The sequence below is a fragment of the Lissotriton vulgaris genome, chromosome 5 (genome assembly GCF_964263255.1).
Source record: "Lissotriton vulgaris chromosome 5, aLisVul1.2, whole genome shotgun sequence".
NCBI lineage: Eukaryota > Metazoa > Chordata > Amphibia > Caudata > Salamandridae > Lissotriton > Lissotriton vulgaris.
The window spans coordinates 931754334-931774419 of record NC_141693.1 but is presented as its reverse complement, the minus strand read 5'-3'; the positions used below and the strand labels follow the sequence as shown (position 1 = coordinate 931774419).

The 20086-nt window shown below is 45.7% G+C and overlaps 1 protein-coding gene across 1 annotated transcript in view; it reads left to right on the top strand.

Moving 5' to 3' along the window:
• LRRC27 (leucine rich repeat containing 27) overlaps positions 1 to 20086 on the top strand; it is a 715038-nt gene that overhangs the window by 469896 nt on the left and 225056 nt on the right. Inside the window, exon 8 of the mRNA XM_086922538.1 lies at positions 2681 to 2786. Within this exon, the coding sequence (XP_086778664.1) occupies positions 2681 to 2786 (106 nt within the window). The remainder of the gene's footprint in view (positions 1 to 2680; positions 2787 to 20086) is intronic.

Here is a 20086-nt window from a genome sequence, read left to right as displayed (position 1 = left end):
GCTGCCATTGCAGCGTTGTGATTGGCTTAGGGGAGGAGATGGAGGCTGCCTGCTTCTGCTTCCTGTGAGCAGAGTGCGAGCAGGAGACGCAACGCTGGACCGGAGGCGAAGGTAAGTTTTATGGGATTTTTAAATTTTATTAAATTAACCCCTCCCCCCCCCTCCCTGTGCGACCCACAACCCTCCCACACCAACCCACGAGTAATGCCGGCCGCCACTGAAAGGAAGTGACGTATATGCTTTGAGTGACTGCATGCAACAACCCTTGACTAACGGAATTTTAGCTTCTATGTCTATTTTGATGCATGCTGTATAGCTGTTCTGTTTTAAAGGTCTATTATATTTGTTGCCATCGAGCCTCACGTTGTATTGTTTTCCAGCTTCTTATTAATATACTTTGTTTTGTATTGCTATGGTTTTAATTAACTGGGCAATGAACAAACAAACTAAAACTAAACCAAAATCCTTCATAAATATATTTAAATCGTTTAATGTTGTAAATGTTAATAAATGCAAGGGAAACTTCACATTTAAAGAGTACATTAAGTCACATACACATCTGCTTTTATCTCCATTTATGAACTTCGTCTCGGCTCTCTGGTATGGAATCATGAAGTAGAAGTATATGAATAAATTTATATTAAGAAAGTTTTCTGCTACTTCATGGTGGTTGTTAACTGATTGCGTTCATATGTGAAAATAAAGATACCTACCTTAGTATTTGCCTACTGATTCCAGTCAGTGCATCAGATTTCTCATTCTCATAGAAATAAAGCTTATTACACTGTGGCCTGATGTCCATAAGTAAAGGTTGTTAGAAATGGAGGTACCTAGTTGGCAATGGTTTGCACCTTTGTCCAAGTAGGGACCCTTGCTTCTAGTTAGGATAAGGGAGTTATTCCATAGACAAACCCTGCTCACCCCCTTGATAGCTTGGCGCGAGCAGACAGGTTTATCTCAGAGGCAGTGTGTAAAGCATTTGTGTACACATACAGTAACACAGTGAAAACCCTACAAATGGATACCACATCAGTTTAGAAATATAGGAAATCTTCATCTAAACCAAACAAGACAAAAACAACAAAAATACACAATACATATATTCAGATATCACCAAAAATAGGTAATTCACACAAATAAAGCTTGTAGCAGCAAATACTTCCATCTTTAGCTATTACAACGTCTTGTCAGATCGAAATCCCAAAGTACGGCGGCGTCTGCAAGGTGGGCAGCGTCGGGCCCGTGGTGACACGGACCCACAAAGAACAGTACTGTGGTAACCGATGAAAACAAAGACGGTGCACGCCGTCGGGGAGGTGATGCTTCGTTGGCACTAAGGGTGGGCGTAATTTGCGTAATTGAGTTACGCAAATCTCCGCGAAATGGTAAAAAATCTCCGCAAACACGCAGAAATTCCACAACCACGCGTAATTGTTTGTTTGCGGTGCTTTTTCCCTGTTCGCAATCACCGTTTGCGTGCTCAGGGGGAAATATCTCGCGCACAAGCAGAAAATTTCACGAAGTTGCGGAACGCAGCATTTTGGCCAATTTCATACTTTCCGCGGAACGCGAAATTACCCAAATTCCGCGAGGGGAACGGAATTTACCGCCCAGGCCTAGTTGGCACCAGGCAGCATCGGTTCCTTGCGACTACAGGGGAGGTGAGGCGTCAGTTCCTTACTGCGGTGCAGGGGAGGTGAGGCATCTGTTCCTTACTGTTTCCGGGAAGGTGACGTCGCGGTGGCATCGGTTTACTGCAACAAGGATGGGTCGATGGATTCGGGAGGTCACCCACGTCGGGAATCAGCTCTGCGATGATGAAGCACCAGTGTCTCTGAGGTCGGGGCTGCGGTGCAAGTCTGGGCGGTGCATCGCGTCGTGAGCATCACAAGCGCTACCCTCAGCTCCTCGGTGATGGCTTCGGAGTCTATGCAGTGTAGCATCGGCAGGCGTTGGGCTGCAGTGTAAGTCGGGCGGTACATCGTGTACTTAATGAGCAGTGCCCACGGCTTCGGTGTATGTCGCAGCATCACTCGCCGGCATCAGTGTTGCTTCTTCCCTCTGTGGTAGCTAAAACAGCAGTTTCAACTGCAGGAAGACAGAGTGGGTGAAGCCTTTGTGTCCCTGAGACTTCAGAACTGGAGGAAGCTCTACACAAAGCCCCTGGAGATCCTCTTCAAGCAGGGCAGGATACACACACAGTTCCTCTCCTTGGCAGAAACAGCCACTGCAGGCCAACTCCAGACAGCACACAGCAAAGGGGCAGTACTCCTCCTTCATCTTTCCCGGCTTTTCTCCTTGGCAAAGGTTCATCTTGAGTCCAGAATTAATCTGAAGTTCTGCAGTCTGGTCTGAATATTTATACTGCATTTCTTTTTGTTCTCTTGTGGCAGAAAGACTATGTGCTAAGTCCAAACCAGTTCTGTCCTCTCTGGTCCAGGTTCCTAGCAGGAGGCATTCTTTACATTCAATTTAAAAACTTGAAAAAGTGCTTAGAGTTCACATACAAGAAATATAAAGCATCTTATACCTTAAATACTTTAGAAACGATTGTCTGTGAGAAAGGTGCATTGATTAGGTCCCTAAAGGAACTTTTAAATGTAAGTATTTGAAGTGGGAGAAAATAATGAGAACAGTAAAGAAACTAGGTCTTATAACCAAACTATTAATATTTTTGCAGAGATCAAGAAATACTTAATGAATGGAGGAAACAAGCAAGGACAATGCAGGAGAAAAAAGACATGAAAGATAAAGCGTCCAGATTTCCACATGCAATTGGAGATCAGGTATTTGATTCATTACAAAGTAAATCTGTGATATTTTGATTTTGTTTGTCTCTGTTCTCGGAGGGACCTCTTTGCACAGAATGTAGCCCTCTGCTCCGGCACAGGTCATAGAAGTCTTGTCACACAAACCTAATGTATTTACTTCTCCAGTGATGGAACTACATTTATGTAGATGCAATTGAATATTTGGTAATCAACTGTGAATCGGACGTTAGCTTTAACTGCTGAAATAATCATTCCGTGTCAAGTATAAGCAGCCAATCAAAATGCAGGTTGAGTTTTTGCATTCTTAAAGCAACCTTCGGAGAATTCGAGTTGTGATTTATATTCTAATATTTGCCCATACTCTGTTTATCAGTGCTTAATCAACTGTTCTGATGAGCTCTCATTAGAGTATGGGCCACAAACAAAGAGGAAGTAAAATTTCAAAGCAAAAGAAATGATGGTAAAGTCATCCTGATAAATTGCTTTATTCATTTATGATAAATTTCCACATATTTGTGTTATTAGCAATACTAAATGATACCCAAGAAAAGAACAAAACATCTCTACACATTTGGAGGTATTTTTAACCTTAAACATAAAGGGTATCAAACAATATTGGTTCTGCAACTCTGGGGTAGAATGTGTTGGACTACGGAATAGGAGCATGTGCTTGGTTCCACCCCCAATGCCTCTGATGCCGCTCAACGACAAGCCCATCATCATTCCAAATTCTGCCGGCGCCGGTCACGCCTTACCGAATCCTGGACTCACCGCCCTTAGATAGACCATTTCTTCCTGAAGGGGGATATGGAGAAGAAGGGTTTGGTGCCCTAGAGGAGGAACCTGAGGTAGAAGAAAATTGGTATGAGGAACTGGGTGACACCAGTGGCCTGGATAACTGCCCAGATTCTGGCAAGCCTTCCCCTCCGGGCCCTGTTTTGCAGAAGGGCGCATCCTTTGCAACCGTGATGCACAGGGCAGTGGAAATCGTTGGCCTTCAGCTGCCAGCTGTATGGGTCAAGACCAATGTCTTGACAGAATTGCTTCAGTCACTGATGTTCTCCTGTGGGCCTTGGCTAAACCTTGCACAGGAGCTTCTGTGCACTGCATGATCGTCCGTCACTACCTTGCCCCTGGGGACCCAGACTTCTTCTCCCAGCATCCTTCCCCTCTCAGCCTGGTTGTGCAGGCCTTCACGTCCAAAGTGAACGCAAATGCATTCCCTTACAACACTTTAGACAGGAAATTCAGGAGGCTGAACACCTTTGAGGAACCATGTTTTTTCTTCTACCAGCCTAGGTCTGCAGTTGGTGAACACTGCACGCCTCTTGGACTGGCACTCCAACACATTGTGAGACTCAGTTGTATAGCTGCTTCCCATGCTCCCCTAGGAGGGTCGAGCATTCTCAACCAAGCTCTTGTGAACGGTCCAGATGTAGTGAAGTTCACGGTTGGGTGCGGGCTGGATGCCAATGACTCCATGTGTCGAGCCTTGGCTTTTACAGTGGTGTTATGGCGCAGCGCCTGATTGTAATCCACTGGGTTCTCGGGGATGTCCAATCATCTGTGAATAACATGCCCTTCTATAACTCTCACCTATTTGATGACAACGCTGACATGGCGCTCAAATGCTTTTCAGAGAGCCAGATCATTGCCAGATCGAGCATGTTGTCCAGTCCCCTACCCCTCTGGCTGCCACAGCCTCTAAATCTCTTTAGTATACCCTCCAGCTAGAACAACCATCCTGTTGGTGGCAGGATCTGGCACCATATGCCTCAATGGTCTGCAATTACATTCAACACATGGAAGCTTCAAATTGTGCAGAAGTGGTATGCCCTTCCATTAGGGTAAACACCTTCCCCGTTGTCACCATCCTCTGAGCGGAGTGGAGAAGTGTGGCTCACTGGTTAGAGGAGGCATACCCTGAAGCAGAGGTCAGACCCGGGACCACGGTTCGATGCTCGACGCGGCAGGGTCCTGAGCCCAATTGTCCACGGACTCGATAATTCTCGCTTCGGTGCCCACTCTAAGCACAAGTTCACACTATGCAGCTCTGGGCAATAAGCTTGCTTAATTTCCACAACGGCCCCCCACGGCGGGATGCCTGGCTTTCACCTTGGGGATGCCCAGTACGGGTTATCTCACAGGGAAAAGCCAGGACGGGTTCCCAATGCAAGCACCGAGATGCCCTAGGGTAAGTCGAGCGCTATATAAGAACACACATACATACATACATGAGCAACTGCCGGAGGGCCATCTTCCTTTGCTTCGTCAAGAAGTGCAGGCTCTGTTGGCCAAATGAGCCATCAAGTGGGTGCAGGTGCCAGAACTTGGATGTGGTTGCTATTCCTACTACTTTCTGGTATTAAAAAAGGACAGAAGCCTCTGCCCCATACTAGATCTGCCCCCTCTCAATTCCTTTCCGCGGAAAGAGAAGTTCAAAATGCTCATGCTGCCTCTGGTTCTGTCTGCCTTTGATCCTTGAGACTGGATGGTGTCATTGGACTTGCAGGACACTTTCTTCCATATCCCTGTCTTTTAGGCTGATAGACGTTACATGCGGTTCACAATGGCCACAAGCCTTTCCTTGCCAGTTAGCTGTGCTCCCCTTCGGCCTTACAGTGCCCCTCGGGTGTTCATAAAAGTGATGACAGTAGTTGCAACACACCTTTGGAGATCAGTGGTCTCAGTTTTCCTCTACTTCGACGCCTGGCTGCCGAACGTGAGCTCGCCATAGTCAATTATCACCCACCTCCAGACTATGGTGAACCTTCTGCATTCGCTAAGGTTCACTATCAACATATCAAAGTCACTCCTGACTCCTTCTCAGATAATCCCTTTCCTAAGAACCACTATAGATACAGTGCAGTTCTGTGCCTACCCACTGGAGCGGAGAGTCCAGGACATTTGGGTTATGATCCTAATGTTTCCACCTCAGTCCTGGATTTGGGTGTAACTGACTCTGAGGCTAATGGATCTGATGGCCTCCTGCATCCTGCTGGTGAAGCACGCTTGATGCCTATGTGGATTCTGCAGCGCTATTTGATGTCCCCATGAGCATAGCACCAGGGGAATCTTTTTAATTTGATCCATATTTTGAAAAAATTTGAGAACGATCTGCAGTGGTGGCTTACAGACTGCACCTGGGTCAACAATAGACCACTCTCCCTTTCCTTCCCAGACAGTTGTGACTGATGCATTGCTCTTGGGTTGGTAAGACCACCAGGGAGAGGTGGAGAGTAGAGGACTCTGGTCTCCGGTGGAAGCTCAGCTCCACCTCAATATTCTGGAGCTGTGGGCTATTACCTTGGCATTGAAAGTCTTCTGTCCATCCATCAAGAGCAGACTGGATCAGTTGTTCACAGACAACTGTATCACTATGTGGTATTGCAACAAACAGAGTGGAGAGGGGTTGTAGTCCCTGTGCCAGGAGGCTCTGCGCCTCTGGACTTGGCAGGAACGCAGGACATATTCCTGGTCGTACAACACCTGTCGGCTTCTCTGAACACCTGGGAACACATACTCCAACATCAGTGCCTCGTGGATCACAAATTCCGAGAATGGAGTGAAGCAATATCAGCACTTCTGGGTGCTAGAGTTTCCAAAGCGGGTCATTGGTTCTGTTTAGACTCCTGTACTCCTTTCTGCTGATACCACTCCTGCCCAGGGTTCTCAAGATCAGGTCAAGTCATCCTAGAGGATCTGGACTGGGCACATAGAGTATGAATTTGGAACTCCTGTCAATATTTCCTGAGATCAGGCTGCCCCCTCGGAAGGAGCTTCTGTCGCAGCAGCCTGCATCGGAATGTGGGCAGTTGAGTGTTTTCGATCTCCCTCCTGAGGTATGTGATGTCATCTTGGCAGCCAGACGTACCACCACTAAAACGGTGTACACCTGCTGGTAGAATACGTTTGTAGCTTGGTGCTACAGGTGGACCCTCCCTGTTTGTACCTCTGTCTGAGGTTCTGCTTTGTGTTTTATCCTTAGTCTGACAAGGCCTTGACCTAGGAGTTGTATGCCAGCTATTTTGACTTTCTTGCCACAGTCAGAGCAACCGTACCTGTTCATGTCTCTGGTTGTAAACTCATTTTATGAAATGTTAACAGCATTTGTTCCCTCCTCCCCCTTTTGTGATGCCCCAACAGGACCTCAATCTATTCCTCATATATTTCAGAAGTTCCCCTTTTGAGCCACTGTACAATTGCTTTCTGCAGCTCTTGACCATCAAAATGGCTTTCCTGGTGCCCACTACATTGGCCAGTAGGTTCAGCGAGTTTCAAGCTCTGTCTATCCACCATCCGTACACCACCTTTTTCCCAGATAAGCTGGTCCTTTGAACACACGCTTCCTTTCTTCCGAAGGTGGTCACACCCTTCCATGTTGGCCAGAGCATCATTCTGCCTGCTTTTTATGCTTCACCTCATCCTTCTAAGGCGGTCCGTCCCCTGGACCCAAAGAGAGTTGTCTCTTTCTACATCGAAAGCACCAAGGACCACCAGGTGGACGATCACCTCTTCATCTGAATCACTGGCACTTGAAAGGACAAAGCTGTGCTGAAATGGATCATCTATGTATGGACTGTACTCTGCATTAAGATCTGCTATGAGCTAGTGAGGAAGCAACCCCAGAGAGCTTCTGGGTCCACTCTACCAGGGCCAAGACTGCTACTACTGGGGGCTATCTGTCCTGGACATCTGCTAAGCTGCCACGTGGGCATCCCTTCATATTTTGACTAAGCACTACTGCTTGGGCAGTTATGTCAGTCAAGATGGATACTTTGCCCGCTCAGTCCTCCAGACTTTCTTGTTTGAGCCCTTTTGCAGGCCCACCATCTGGGAGGTATTGCTTGCGTATCTATTCTAAGGTGAGGAATCTGCAGTTAGAAGTCTCGATCAGAAGAACAAGTTATTTACCTATGGTAACTCCTTTCCTGTTAGAGACTCTATCTAACCCCACATTGCTCTCCGACTCACCCATTTTGCGACCTGGGCTCTTCACCTTAAGGATCCTTTAAAACACTGCACACTGCTCAAATAACATTGTTTTATACACGATCCCCATTTTTTGTACAGAAATAGTAACTAAAGAGATTGATGTCAGCGTGCCAGGGTGGCGCTTATGTGGGCACTGCAATGTCACTTCTACCACGGTTGATGCAGAGCTGACCAACGCCACCTATCGCATGATTTTACAGATCCAGTCTGATGCCTGGGGAATATTCTAAAGTGAGGAATCTGTGATTAGATAGTCGAACAGAAATGGTGTTACCGAAGGTAAATAACTTGCTCATCTGCTCGTCAATCTGACCAATTAACAAAGCCATAGCTACTAAACAGTCTGGCTTCCCTGTGTCATTCATGTGTTCCTAACAGGGCCTACTCTCATCGGTGCTGCTTTAAGGAGAAACCTGGTATTACATATACTTGTTTTCTGAATGTGCAGCGCTGATTCGTTGTAGGAAACGCACACTCTGGTAACTATCTGACTAAATATAAATAGAACACCTAAGACCAACTTAATTTTATTTGTACAAACAAACAGGCATGCAATTTAACCGGGTATAGAGATGTTATTATCAGTATCTTTTATAGCTTGTATATCTTTAGGAAAAAGATTAGCAAGAGAGAAGCACTTATCCGTTGTTGTTTGGAAAATGGAAAACAGCTAATGTATCCCACTGGAACAAAGAATTAATACATCAGTAAGACCTAGCCGAGTCAATAACACATGTTGAAATGATCTTGGATGTTATAAATAAGCATAAAAAGGAAAGGAGTAAAATAAAAAAGAAAGTCGAAAACATTTAAGCATGGCCAGTATTTTGATTATGTCGGAGTAATCTGAGTAATTTCACGTTACTCTTTGATGTGGAATTACCAATAATTATGCAATTACTCGTCATTGCATTATGAAGCGTAATTTTGGGTGTAAAATCCTACTGTGAGATAACGTTTTGTGAGCGCAAGCAGTTGCTTGTGCTCGCTATTCATGTTCTGCTACATTTAGAGCTGTTTCTTAGAGCAAAATGTATCCTCACGTCCATTTTAGATGCAAGGGGGCAATTCGTTCAAGAAGTAAGGGCTTATAAGGGTATAGTCAGTGCTAAAGTGCATGTGCTCTCTCCTCTAAACATGGTATGATTGGTTTACACCTGTTTGACATGTTTGATTCACTTGTAAGTCCCTTGTAAAGTGGTATCCCATATACCCAGAGCCTGTAAGTTAAATACTAATAGTGGGCCTGCAGCACTGCTTGTGCCACCTACAAACGTAGCCTTTCAAATCAGTCTCAGGCTGGCCACTGCAGGGCTTACGTGCCCATTTTACTGCCACTTTGACTTGGCATTTAAAATAACTTGCCAAGTCTTAAACTCCCCTTTTATTACACATAGTTCACCCCTAAGGTAGACCGTAGGTAGCCCTATGGACAGGGTTCTGTGTAAGTAAAAAGTAGGATATGTGCCTTTATGTGTGGTATGTCCTGGTAGAGACAAACTGACCATTTTGTTTCTCACTACTGTGAGGCCTTCTCCTCTCATAGGCTAGCATTGAAAATGTCCTTATATGTACTTAAGTGGTGTAGCCATGTTTCGTATGTTTGAAATAGTGGTGATAAATCCTGCTTGCTGGTGTAGTTGAATTTGACATTACTGTTTTAGAAATGCCACTTTTAGAATGTGGCGGTACAAAAGGGGGTGGTGATGGACGGAGCATCTGAACCAATCAAACACTCACACCCAGTCAACAGATCCGGTCCAGGGAAGGCATGGCTTGGCAGTTCGGGCTGGACTGTTCCCATGAGGCACAGGGTCAGACTGATTTGCCTATGGCCATGTCTGAACTGGGGAGGCAGAGTGGGTTAAAGAACGGTGATGGATTAAACCCAGATCTGTTGACTAGGTGTGAGTGTTCGATTGGTTCAGATGCTCCGTCCATCACTGCCCCCTTTTGTACCGCTTTTTCGCCTTAAGTTGGCAGGGTATGCTCAGACGTGAGTCCCTTGATCACTTTGCCACTGGATTCAAGCAAGCCTGGCTGAAGACGGCTGTAATGCCAAAAACCAGTCCTAGGAAGCTTGAATCCGGTCCAGGGAAGGCATGGCTTGGCAGTTCGGGCTGGACTGTTCCCATGAGGCACAGGGTCAGACTGATTTGCCTATGGCCATGTCTGAACTGGGGTGGCAGAGAGGGCTAAAGAACGGTGATGGATCACAGTAGTTGTATTACCCAACAGGACCAATTGAAAGGTATTGTTGTGCAGTTCTAAGGGTTTTTATGAAGTCACCCCTACATCAAAGTCATGTTTAAGGTCGCGCTGAGCCAGCACATGCGCTGCTATGCTAGAAATTTAGTGAGTGGCTTTTGAAAGTGCTACCAGAGGCTTTTGCTGGCCTCAAGCTTGCAGTCACGTGCACATGCGCAGCTGCCATGTGGGTTTCTGTTTAGGCTCATTAAGCCTGCGTGCCTCTCTCTGCCTTGCTTGCGCTACAATTCCCTCCCCCTCCATCCACCACAGATCACGTCACTCTGCGGGCCTCCACCCCTCCCCCCCCCCACATCCCCCTCTCTAAACTGCAGCAGGCCGATGCTTGTTATTTCCTTTTTGCGCGCGCGCACACAACTCTCAGGCTTGTTTTTCTATTTAAACTTTCAGCGCGATACTCGCGGGACACTGCATTAATGCTCATGGCTTGTTATTAGTTGGCAGCAGCCGGGAGGGCAGGCTGCATTCTCATCTCAGGTCACTTGTTTGGCTTAAAATCCTGAACAGCGCCACATGAAGATTAAACCAGAAGCCTCACTTAAGTGTGCCGATTCCACCACACCACTGAAGCACTCACCCTTCCGTCTGTGTTGCTCCCGTAGGTAATTGACACCTCTTATGACCTTCCTGGAAGTAACTAATGAGATATTTTATTGCTCTCTCTGACTCGTTGAAAGTCTCTGTTTTCCTCCCGGACGGAGCAACAGATACGTCAGACCTCAGCCGGGCTTCTCCACACGCAGTTGCTCGAACTGACACACGAGGAGCGCATTCAGGCCGTCCTAAATGCGGGAACTACGGAAACTGTGTCCCTCACCAAAAGCAGGAGTTGGAGGTATTTCTCCTGTATCCAATTGATTCTTGACGCGTGGGGCAGCACTTGACATCCTGTGCCCAGCCGCAGCTCACCAGGAACTCCAATCGTCACGCTGTTTTGATCAGTGTGAGATCCGCCGGTGGGTGAAGCAAATTCCTTAATCATCGCCAAATGCAGTAAGTGTAGTAGGCTCACACCTTTATCTGTTTCAAATGTGTTTTATTCTTAATAGGCTTCACCCACGACATGGAGCGACTATCTGGTCTGACGGTCGAACCGCAACTACCCATGCCATTCGAACATTTCTACCAGCGTTCGCTCCATGCGCAGGTACACAACTGAATCACAACACTGAACGAACATTGCAATGCATTCCCAATACTACATGTGCACCCAGGGCACCTTCCGGGCATGAGAAGTCTGATGCTAACCCTACAATGCTTCCCACGGTGGACGAGTCCTTCTTTCCACCTGTCTGCAGTCTCCTACCCACATCCCGCCCTCACTCACTTCTCTATATGTAAACGACCCCCCTCAAACATCCTATGATTCCGCTTAATCTTCCCGAAGTAAAAAAAACAATATTTAAAAATATGAATCTCACTAGTGTAATGTAATTGATGCTTGTGCAAAGCGATGCAATGCCCGTGGGCCGAGGCTGTGCTATTTAAATTGTAAAAAACAAAAAAAGTACAGCGCTACATTGCTTTGAAGTTAGCCACGAGTTACATAAATCAACATGCACACTTAGTAAATAAAGGACAATAATTCAAATGCTCCAACGAGGGCCCATCTCCAGAAATATCATTAATATTACATTGTAAATCAAAATCTTATTTTACTATAAAGTTTTTGTCCTAGCTGGCACGCGCATTTGTAAAATGTCAGCTCTTCCTTAGAGCATTAATGCAGTCTGGCTTCAAACTATTAAAGAGACAATGAAGCAACGACTCTAGTTATACGACACCCCACCTGCCGAGTAGCGGCGCAGCCATTCACAGCTGTAAAATCTCTCACAGGTTGGGCAAGGGTAGAGACATTTTAGAGCTCACAACATTAATTTGGGCATTATGGGTTGTTACACACGGTAGCAGCATGCCATCTGGAAGAAGACCAAAAAAAAGAGGTGATTTCTTTTTCTTATTAATTAAACAGTAGTTTAAAAAAAAAAGCAACTATATTACATTTCAATCGCTTTTAAACACCAAATGTTTTCACTTTTTCTTATATCGTTTATTTCTTATATTTGTGTGTGATGGTACATTTACTTCTCAATACATTGCGAACTCTTACTTAACAAGCATTTGCAATGCAGTAGGTCTCGCATATACGCAAGTTTGGGCTATTGACATTGCAAATAACAGTGCTTTTTATTTTTGCTTTTAAAACAAATAAAGCATTGTCATTTACAATTCCAATAGCTTAAACTTGTGCAAATGCGAGACCTATTGCATTGCAGATGCTTGTGTTACCCTCCCATTCAGCCACTGTGTCCGCAGGGGACACTGTATCCAGGGTCTAGGTCTCCTCAGAGGGCTTTCTGTGTTTGATTCACTCATAACATAATTCACCCTATTTGCTGCTGATATGGAAGGCTGTACTTTCCAAAATGTTTCTTTTTGACCTCTGCTGCACAAGCCTCCAGAATTTATGTGAATTTCTTGGTATCGAGGCCTCATAATGTTCTACTCACTGCTTTTCTTCATTCAGTTTGCTCAGTTCCCATATCTTTGATCTGTATGGCTTTCTAATTGTTCTGAAGTCACTAGTGAGTGCACCCGAGTTGTTAATGCCCAGCTCCTTCTCAGTTGATTGTTCAGCTTCCATTGGAGATTTTTTTGTTCCGTTGATGAGTGAAGTAAAGGGTGGTGTTAAGGTGGGCCTAACATTTTATTTATGTTATTCTAGGATCGAACAGCAGTACACATGTGAATATACAGTACTGGAGATATAAATAATACAATATAAAATACAGTGGTATAGTGCATCACATCAGACCTAAAAATCTATAATAAATATGAAAAACACAAGCAGTTAATGAGAATGTGCAAACATAATCATGGAATTATCATAAATACAGTCAATACGTTAAAGATAACGAACATCAGATGGAAAATCCAGTTTTGTACAATTCAGATAAAACGAGTTAAGTGCCATCGTGCCTCGTGCAGTCCCTACTTATAAAATCACAACATTATATCAGGTATCCCAATTATATACACCAAAATTAGGATAACAATACAAAAAACTTTCGAGTAACAAGCCACTTTTGTACAGATACAGTGCCATTGCCCCTCATAGAGTGCCTATATTTAAAATTCCCAATCTCATATCAGTGATCCCAATTATATACAATAATAGTGGGATAGCAGCAATGCACCTAAAACCTTCAAGTAACAAGCTAGCGAAAATCCCAGTATCAGAAGCTAAATCATCCCTCTGCCCCCTAGAACTCAGAAAACAGGTAGTGCAGTTACAGTGCCCCACTAAAGCGGCATACTATAGTGCAGTCATGCCATAGCTACTTAACATGTTTAAATAAATGCAATTATTGTGCAGCTTCAATGAGGCCAACTTCACCATTTTAATACTCCGGAAATGTAAACAGCTGTCAGCATACCTCAGGTTGCACTAATAGGAGGTCGGGCCCACATTTTCAATTTAGTCATGATACTGCCAAGAGGCATAACATCTCTTTAAGCGCCCAACCCGTCTTGCATATGCCTTCTCAAACTTCTTTGTTCTGAGCATTTTTTTAAGCCACTCTTGGTTTGTTGGAACAGGACATGTTCTCCATTTTTGGAGAATCAAGGAGCGAGCCATCGAGAATGCAAATAATACAAACCCCTGTCCCCATTCGCCAATGCTGGGGTTCTGACTCTGATAGAAAACCCCAAAAAGTATCACACAAGCTTCTTGATCTATCTTAGCCTGAAGACCGAGACTGATAGCAGAGTATAGCTTTTTTCAAAACTGCCCCAGCTTGTGACAAGTATCACAAATCAAATATTGAGCCAGGCCCCAGCCCCCCTCTATTGGCAAAAAAAAACAATGATCTTCAACCGAGGGGTCCATTCTATGAAGGGCTGCAGGAGTGTAATATGTCATCAATCTAGATAAAAAAAGACATCCTCTTAACATTTGCAGCTCATAATGACTTTTAGCCTGTACCAAAATAATGGCAGTCATTATCAGAAAGACGACATTGTGTAGTCAGCCAGGTTTTTTCTGCTGCATTCTATGGTTACTTAATAACCTATACCAATTTCCAGTTCCCTGGAGCTTAGACCTTAAAAGCGAACGTATAAAAGGACGAGTGTCTTAACTAGATTCCTGGCAGTGATTACTCAAATAAGCATTGGCATAGCCAATTGGTCTTGCCTTTGGGACCTTATAAGTGTTTAGCCATGCAACAGTTGATGTTGTTGCACCAAGGATATTGTGCTGCATAACTAAATACTTATAAGGTCCCAAAAGCGAGACCTATTGGCTATGCCAATGCTTGTTTCGTATAAGTATTAGGGCTCTGACCCCAAAGTTGTATATACTATCTGGGACTTGTTCCCAGACGCTGCTGGTTCTACAAACTGCACATTGCCAGACGACTGCTGTGCTGCCAAGAGGAACCACTATTGGGACTACTTGCTTTGCTGTGTTGGCCTGCTGGGCAGCAGGAGAGACTGTCACTTTGCAATCTACCTCCTGCTGTGCACTACTAGTGCTCTCCAAGAGCATGTTGGTGTGCCCTATATGTTCCTGCAATCTCAGGGCCAGAAAAGATGGCATTTAAGCCCCTTTAAGACACAGGACACTGCTTATTTGAGAGTCCAGCAGCTGCGGGCTCATTGAGGAGCTGGGATCAGCTGCTTACCGCTTAGATATCTCCAGATAGTGCATGGTGAGCATGGTTTACTGCTCTTTTGTTTCCTCAAACCCAGAACATGGTGAGTACTGTTTACTGCTCCTTGTCTTCTGTGCTCAGCGCATGTAGAGTGCTTCCTGTCTCCTGTGAGGGGCGAGCACATTCACCAGGACTGAGCATTCTGCTCTGGGAAAATGCACACTGTTAAGGGAAAGGCGCAGACACTTTCGTCAAGGTTCCACAACTACCATGTGGAGAGCTCTTTGTCCTGACCAGTGTTGGGAGTGTGGGTGTCTGGATGTCTTAAACCAGTGCCGCAGCACCTCTCAATGCGCCTCCCCCTTCAAAGGCACATTGGCTGAGCAATGCTGGGGATTCCACCTACATCCGGACTGGTGGCATCCCGCCGACCGGGTCGCGAGTCTGCTGCACTCCGGTCTCACTCCCGAGACCCGCCGCCATTGCTGGACGAGGATCCCCTGGACTCGACCCAGTAACTCCAATAGGTACGGTGGGATTAACGGGGGCCTGATAAGGAGCCACAGTCATTCTGTGTTCCTTAGTAGGTGGCTGGCCTTTTAGAAAGGGACTGAGCTTTGGAGTGTTGGCAGCTGCACCACGCGTTTGCTGGCAGTTGCCAATAATTATTTCAAATGAGGGGTATTGCCCATGGTAAAGGTGCTACTCCCATCATCTGATTGGATTTCCTCCTACCGTCAGAGAAATGTGTGGAGGACTCCAGGAGTTACCTACTACACTGATTGAGTCGAGATGAGTCGAGTGCCGAGAGTCAGCTGAGCTCGAAGCGGCATGCTCTGAGCGGCATGCAGCTAGTGAGCATGCTGCGAGCAAGGAGTATACCACGAGACACACAGAGACACATCAGGATTAACCACGGGGACAGCGTGTTGCACCAAAGAGAGCCCTGGGATCAAGACAGAGGATTTGAGAGAGGATTTGAGATCTACAGACTACGGCTGGCAGGAGGCAGAGGGTAAGCGGGATCACAGGACCGCGGCCGCTGGCAGCACGGTTGGTCCGCTCGTCCCCAGCATGCCAGCTTTCTGCTTTCCACTCTGTCCTCTCTGCTCCTCTGCACTGGTGCGAGTCAGCGCAGCTGGTCTATGGCTGCATTTGCATTTGCAGTGGCAGGAGGCAGAGGGTAAGCAGGAGCACGGGACTGCGGAGGCCGGCAGCACGATCGGCCTGCACGTCTCCAGCTCGCCAGCTTTCCGCTCTCACCTCTGTCCTCTCCCCCTCTGCTCCTCTCCCCTGGTGCAAGTCAGTGCAGCCATTGTGGCTACCAGCGGCCCTGAGAACTGTAGGCTGCAGGCTGCATTTGGCTGCAAGCTTTGTGAGGCACTCCTGAACCGAGCCCTACTGCATAGACCAGACACAACTCAGCCAATTGTAAACCGTACCACGTGTACCCTGCACCAGTGCTTCGACAGCAACCACAGATCCCACAGAACGGTCGAACCTGGGACTGCAGTAACAGGCAGTTACAGAGTAGAGACGCACTAAAAGCATACAGCCTCAGCTCAGAGTTTTAAATCAAATAGCAATTAGCAATTATAGTGCATTATAGTGAAAACAGAACACAAGACTGTAAGCTACTGAGGATGAGATCCAGCAAAGTTAGGCGGACCCTAAAGCAGCCACAAAAAGCTCAAAAAGCCCAGGAGAAACTAATCAAAAAACAAACCACAAAAAAAAGGGAACAGTTGCAACTCTACAGAGCCCATTAATCTCCCCAATCGCAACTCTATTCAGGAACCAGGAAACTAGAGGCTCATTAGAAACAAACAAAGCATTCTTTTTCCTCAAAAACCCAGGCCGTAATCTTTTCAACACCCAGTGCCCTTCCTGATTTGCCCGCCCCATTAACCCCTTGAAGGGTGACATAAAACAAAGGACCAGACAACACTCCTACTGCCCAGACAGTCTTGGGACTAACTGTCCCTACAGAGGACCGAATGGATCCAAGTAGTCAAGATTTAAACCATGACTTAAGCGGAAACAAATGCCAGCTACATAAGGAAAATGAAGAAAACAGCTTGAGAAAAGAAACTATCTTGGTAGGGGTGGTCGGAGGGGAAACATCAATGCCAGAAAACCAGCCTGAGACTTCAATAGAGGGTCTGGAAAAAAGTAGCAATTCTGGGAACAAGTCCAAAGTAACCCTGGGCAGAGCACTTTGCTCCACCCACGGAGTGCACGTAGTGTTGCCTACTACGCGATTCGCAAAATAGGCAACACTACGCACACCCATGGACGGAGCGAAGTTGCCCGCCGCCCGCCTCCCTCCCACCCTCTTCTACACCCCTAATTTGGATTTTTATTAGGTTAAAAGGTAAAGAAAAGCACCTACCTTTTATGCGGCGTCCCGGGGCTTCATCTTCTTCTTTGCGCCGACTTCATCCAACCAAATGCGCATGCGCGGGCGTCCGCGCATGCGCATGTCTTGCGAGAAATGCGCATGCGCCGGCGCCCACGCATGCGCATTTGGTTTGGAAGAAGTCGGTGCAAAGAAGATGGAGCCCCAGGACGTCGCATAAAAGGTAGGTGTTTTTCTTTACTTTTTAACTTATTAAAAATCCAAATTAGGGGTGTAAAAGAGGGCGGGAGGGAGGCGGGCGGCGCGTAGTGGGGCTACGCGAAGCGCGTGGGTGGGCGTAGATGCATGCCCACTTCACAAAGCTTCGCGTAGCCCCACTACGCCCACTACGCCCACTACGCCCAGGGTTAGTCCAAAGCAATTGCCAAGTCCTCTTACGAAGGAGGAAGCAATTTGAATAAAAACAATTGGATTAAAGAAGGTGGAAAGCAAACTGCAAGGACCAGCATTTTAGACTTGAGTGCAACTCCGAAGATTGCTTCATGTCTTAACTCAAAATCTATAACCTCCCTCACACCTATAAAGACATCAGACTCCAAACAGGCACTGAGAATTGAAACCCAGATGCACAGGACAATCATAGATGAAGTTAATGACCTGGAAGATCTCGAAAACTCATGGTTAAAGCTCCTAAACCCCACATTGAGCAAGGAGACTTCACAAGATCTAACAAAATAGAGACACCCGAGGACAATAAACCCTTAAAGCAAAATGCAGGGAAGCAGACCGACTTGAGGATAAATCGGGACAACAACCAGAATAGCAAAATCCCTGTCCAGAATATCGACCAAACAGAATCCAGTAATCGCTTGCCTAAACCAGAAAAGCATATGGGTATTAATCAAATACTGCAGCAAGAGAAAGTACCCAGCGTATCTACAATGCCCCTGGAACTTCTTAAGTCTGTAATAGAAACACTCCAATCATCAGCAAAAGCACTGACTTGGCAATCGGACAAACTTGACGCCCAAATAGTTTTAATGAATATTATAGTGCTCCATGTAGCAGGGATAAACACTGAACTGGATAAACTTAACAAGCTAATAACAGCCGCACAATCAAAATACACACTAGAACCAAGTCCCCGTGCCTGCGGTTCAATCATTGACAAGCTGAGCCTCCCCCATCCCTCTTAGAACAATTACTAGCACTTAGGCAGCTAAGCACGTCATGTTCTAAGTACAAAGAAGCGGTAAGTAAAACACACCAGCTTCCTTTAAACAGGTGGACAAAAAAGAAGTGGACAAGGAAAAATAAAAAACGTCAGCTGAGAAAAAAGCAGGCGGCTTGTTAAATTCACCTATTTCACCAAAACCAATCAAACTAACAAGAAAACAAAAGAAACGTCAAAGGAAAACAAGAAACAAATTACCAGCTGGCAATACGGAGCTAGGAGCCAACATATTTCCAATATTTAGTATAACTAAAGAAATAGACTACACATTAAACACAACAAGGTCTTAAGAGGGAACAACAAACTTATCAACTGGGGCTCCAAAAGTGTGTTCTCTATCAACATCGGTAAGGGAAGAACAAGACCCCAAGAAACAAAGAAATACCAACGCTAAAAGAACAGTGGAACCCGTCAATAGTGAAAAGGAAAAAACAGCAAGGACCGGGAAGTGCACAGAACTTGTAACATGGAAAAAGCCAACAACAAGCCCACAGAGCAGCACCCAAATAGAGAGTGATGACGAATCAAGTCCAACAAGATGGAACACGAGAAATCACCAAAGAAGTGAACACCACAACGAATTACAGCCGGCTGGGAACAGGCAAAATGAGAAAAAAGAAGGGTAAGTAATGAAATCTACATTGTGTATTCCCAACAACTTTGCCAAAAAGGCGAAGCAAAAAGAAGGGACTAAAGGAACGGAACTTAGAAAGGAAGGATTAAACCCACAACAAAGCAAGGGGAAACAAAATGCCTGGAGCCAGTTGTGACGATTTGTGAACAGACAAGTGGAAAATACGAACAACAAACAAAGGTTTAATGACCTTGTGAAAACTACCCCACGAGGTAAGGCCAGTAAGACCTCCTCATTTAAGAACATTAAGAGATCATCTCTTAGCCAGGCAAAAAAGACTGCCTCACAACATGGAAGTCTTAGAACTATGGTCAATAACAAGGTGGAAGCTGCCTCCGTAGAAAGTGCGTATGTGAACCGGCCAAGGTTAGCTACCCTCGGAAAGGAACAGGTCCCCCAGAGAAATTACCTCGCCGTTACTGGGAAAGAGAACAACCAGACTAGCAGGCCACCACTAATAATTACAATACATGACATTGAAAATAGTAATAAGCCCAATGGTGTCAACCGGAGAATACAAACATCTACATTGTTGGGAACAGATCAAGAAGGCAGCACCACAAGTTCCACAGGGCAGCATGGACAACAATCACAACAAATACTATTAACACAAGAGTACGAGCCCGTGGGGTGGTACGATACCCTAAACAGAGGTAACATACTCAAATTGATAGCATGTATCCCAGGGCTAAAACATCTATAGTCAGACTATTTACTCTCTGTGTAATTTTGCCAGGCAGGACACTGTAACTCTAATGAGCAAACACTCACAAGCTGGCAAATGGAGGAAGTCGCCCAACTAATTATGACCTTTAAACAACAATTTGACACATGGGGCATAAAGCTACGCTACCCAGGCCCACTTAAGGAAAAATGCGCAGAGAAGGGAAACGTAGGGCATAGCATGGCAAAAAAGGAACAGGCTTATTCAGTCCTACAGAATGCAAGGGGGCACAGTCCACCAACAACAAGTTGCACTGTGGACCAGCCCGAGGAAAAAGCAATCTTGGAACCCGCTACGGATCACTGGAGTTGGATTACAGGTACTCTGAACAAAGTGAAACCTAATTGACCTCTACAGAAATACACAACGAACAACAGCCAAGACACTCTCCAACTCATCTCATGGAACATAGCTGGAGCCAAGAAATGCCTAGGAGATTGCCG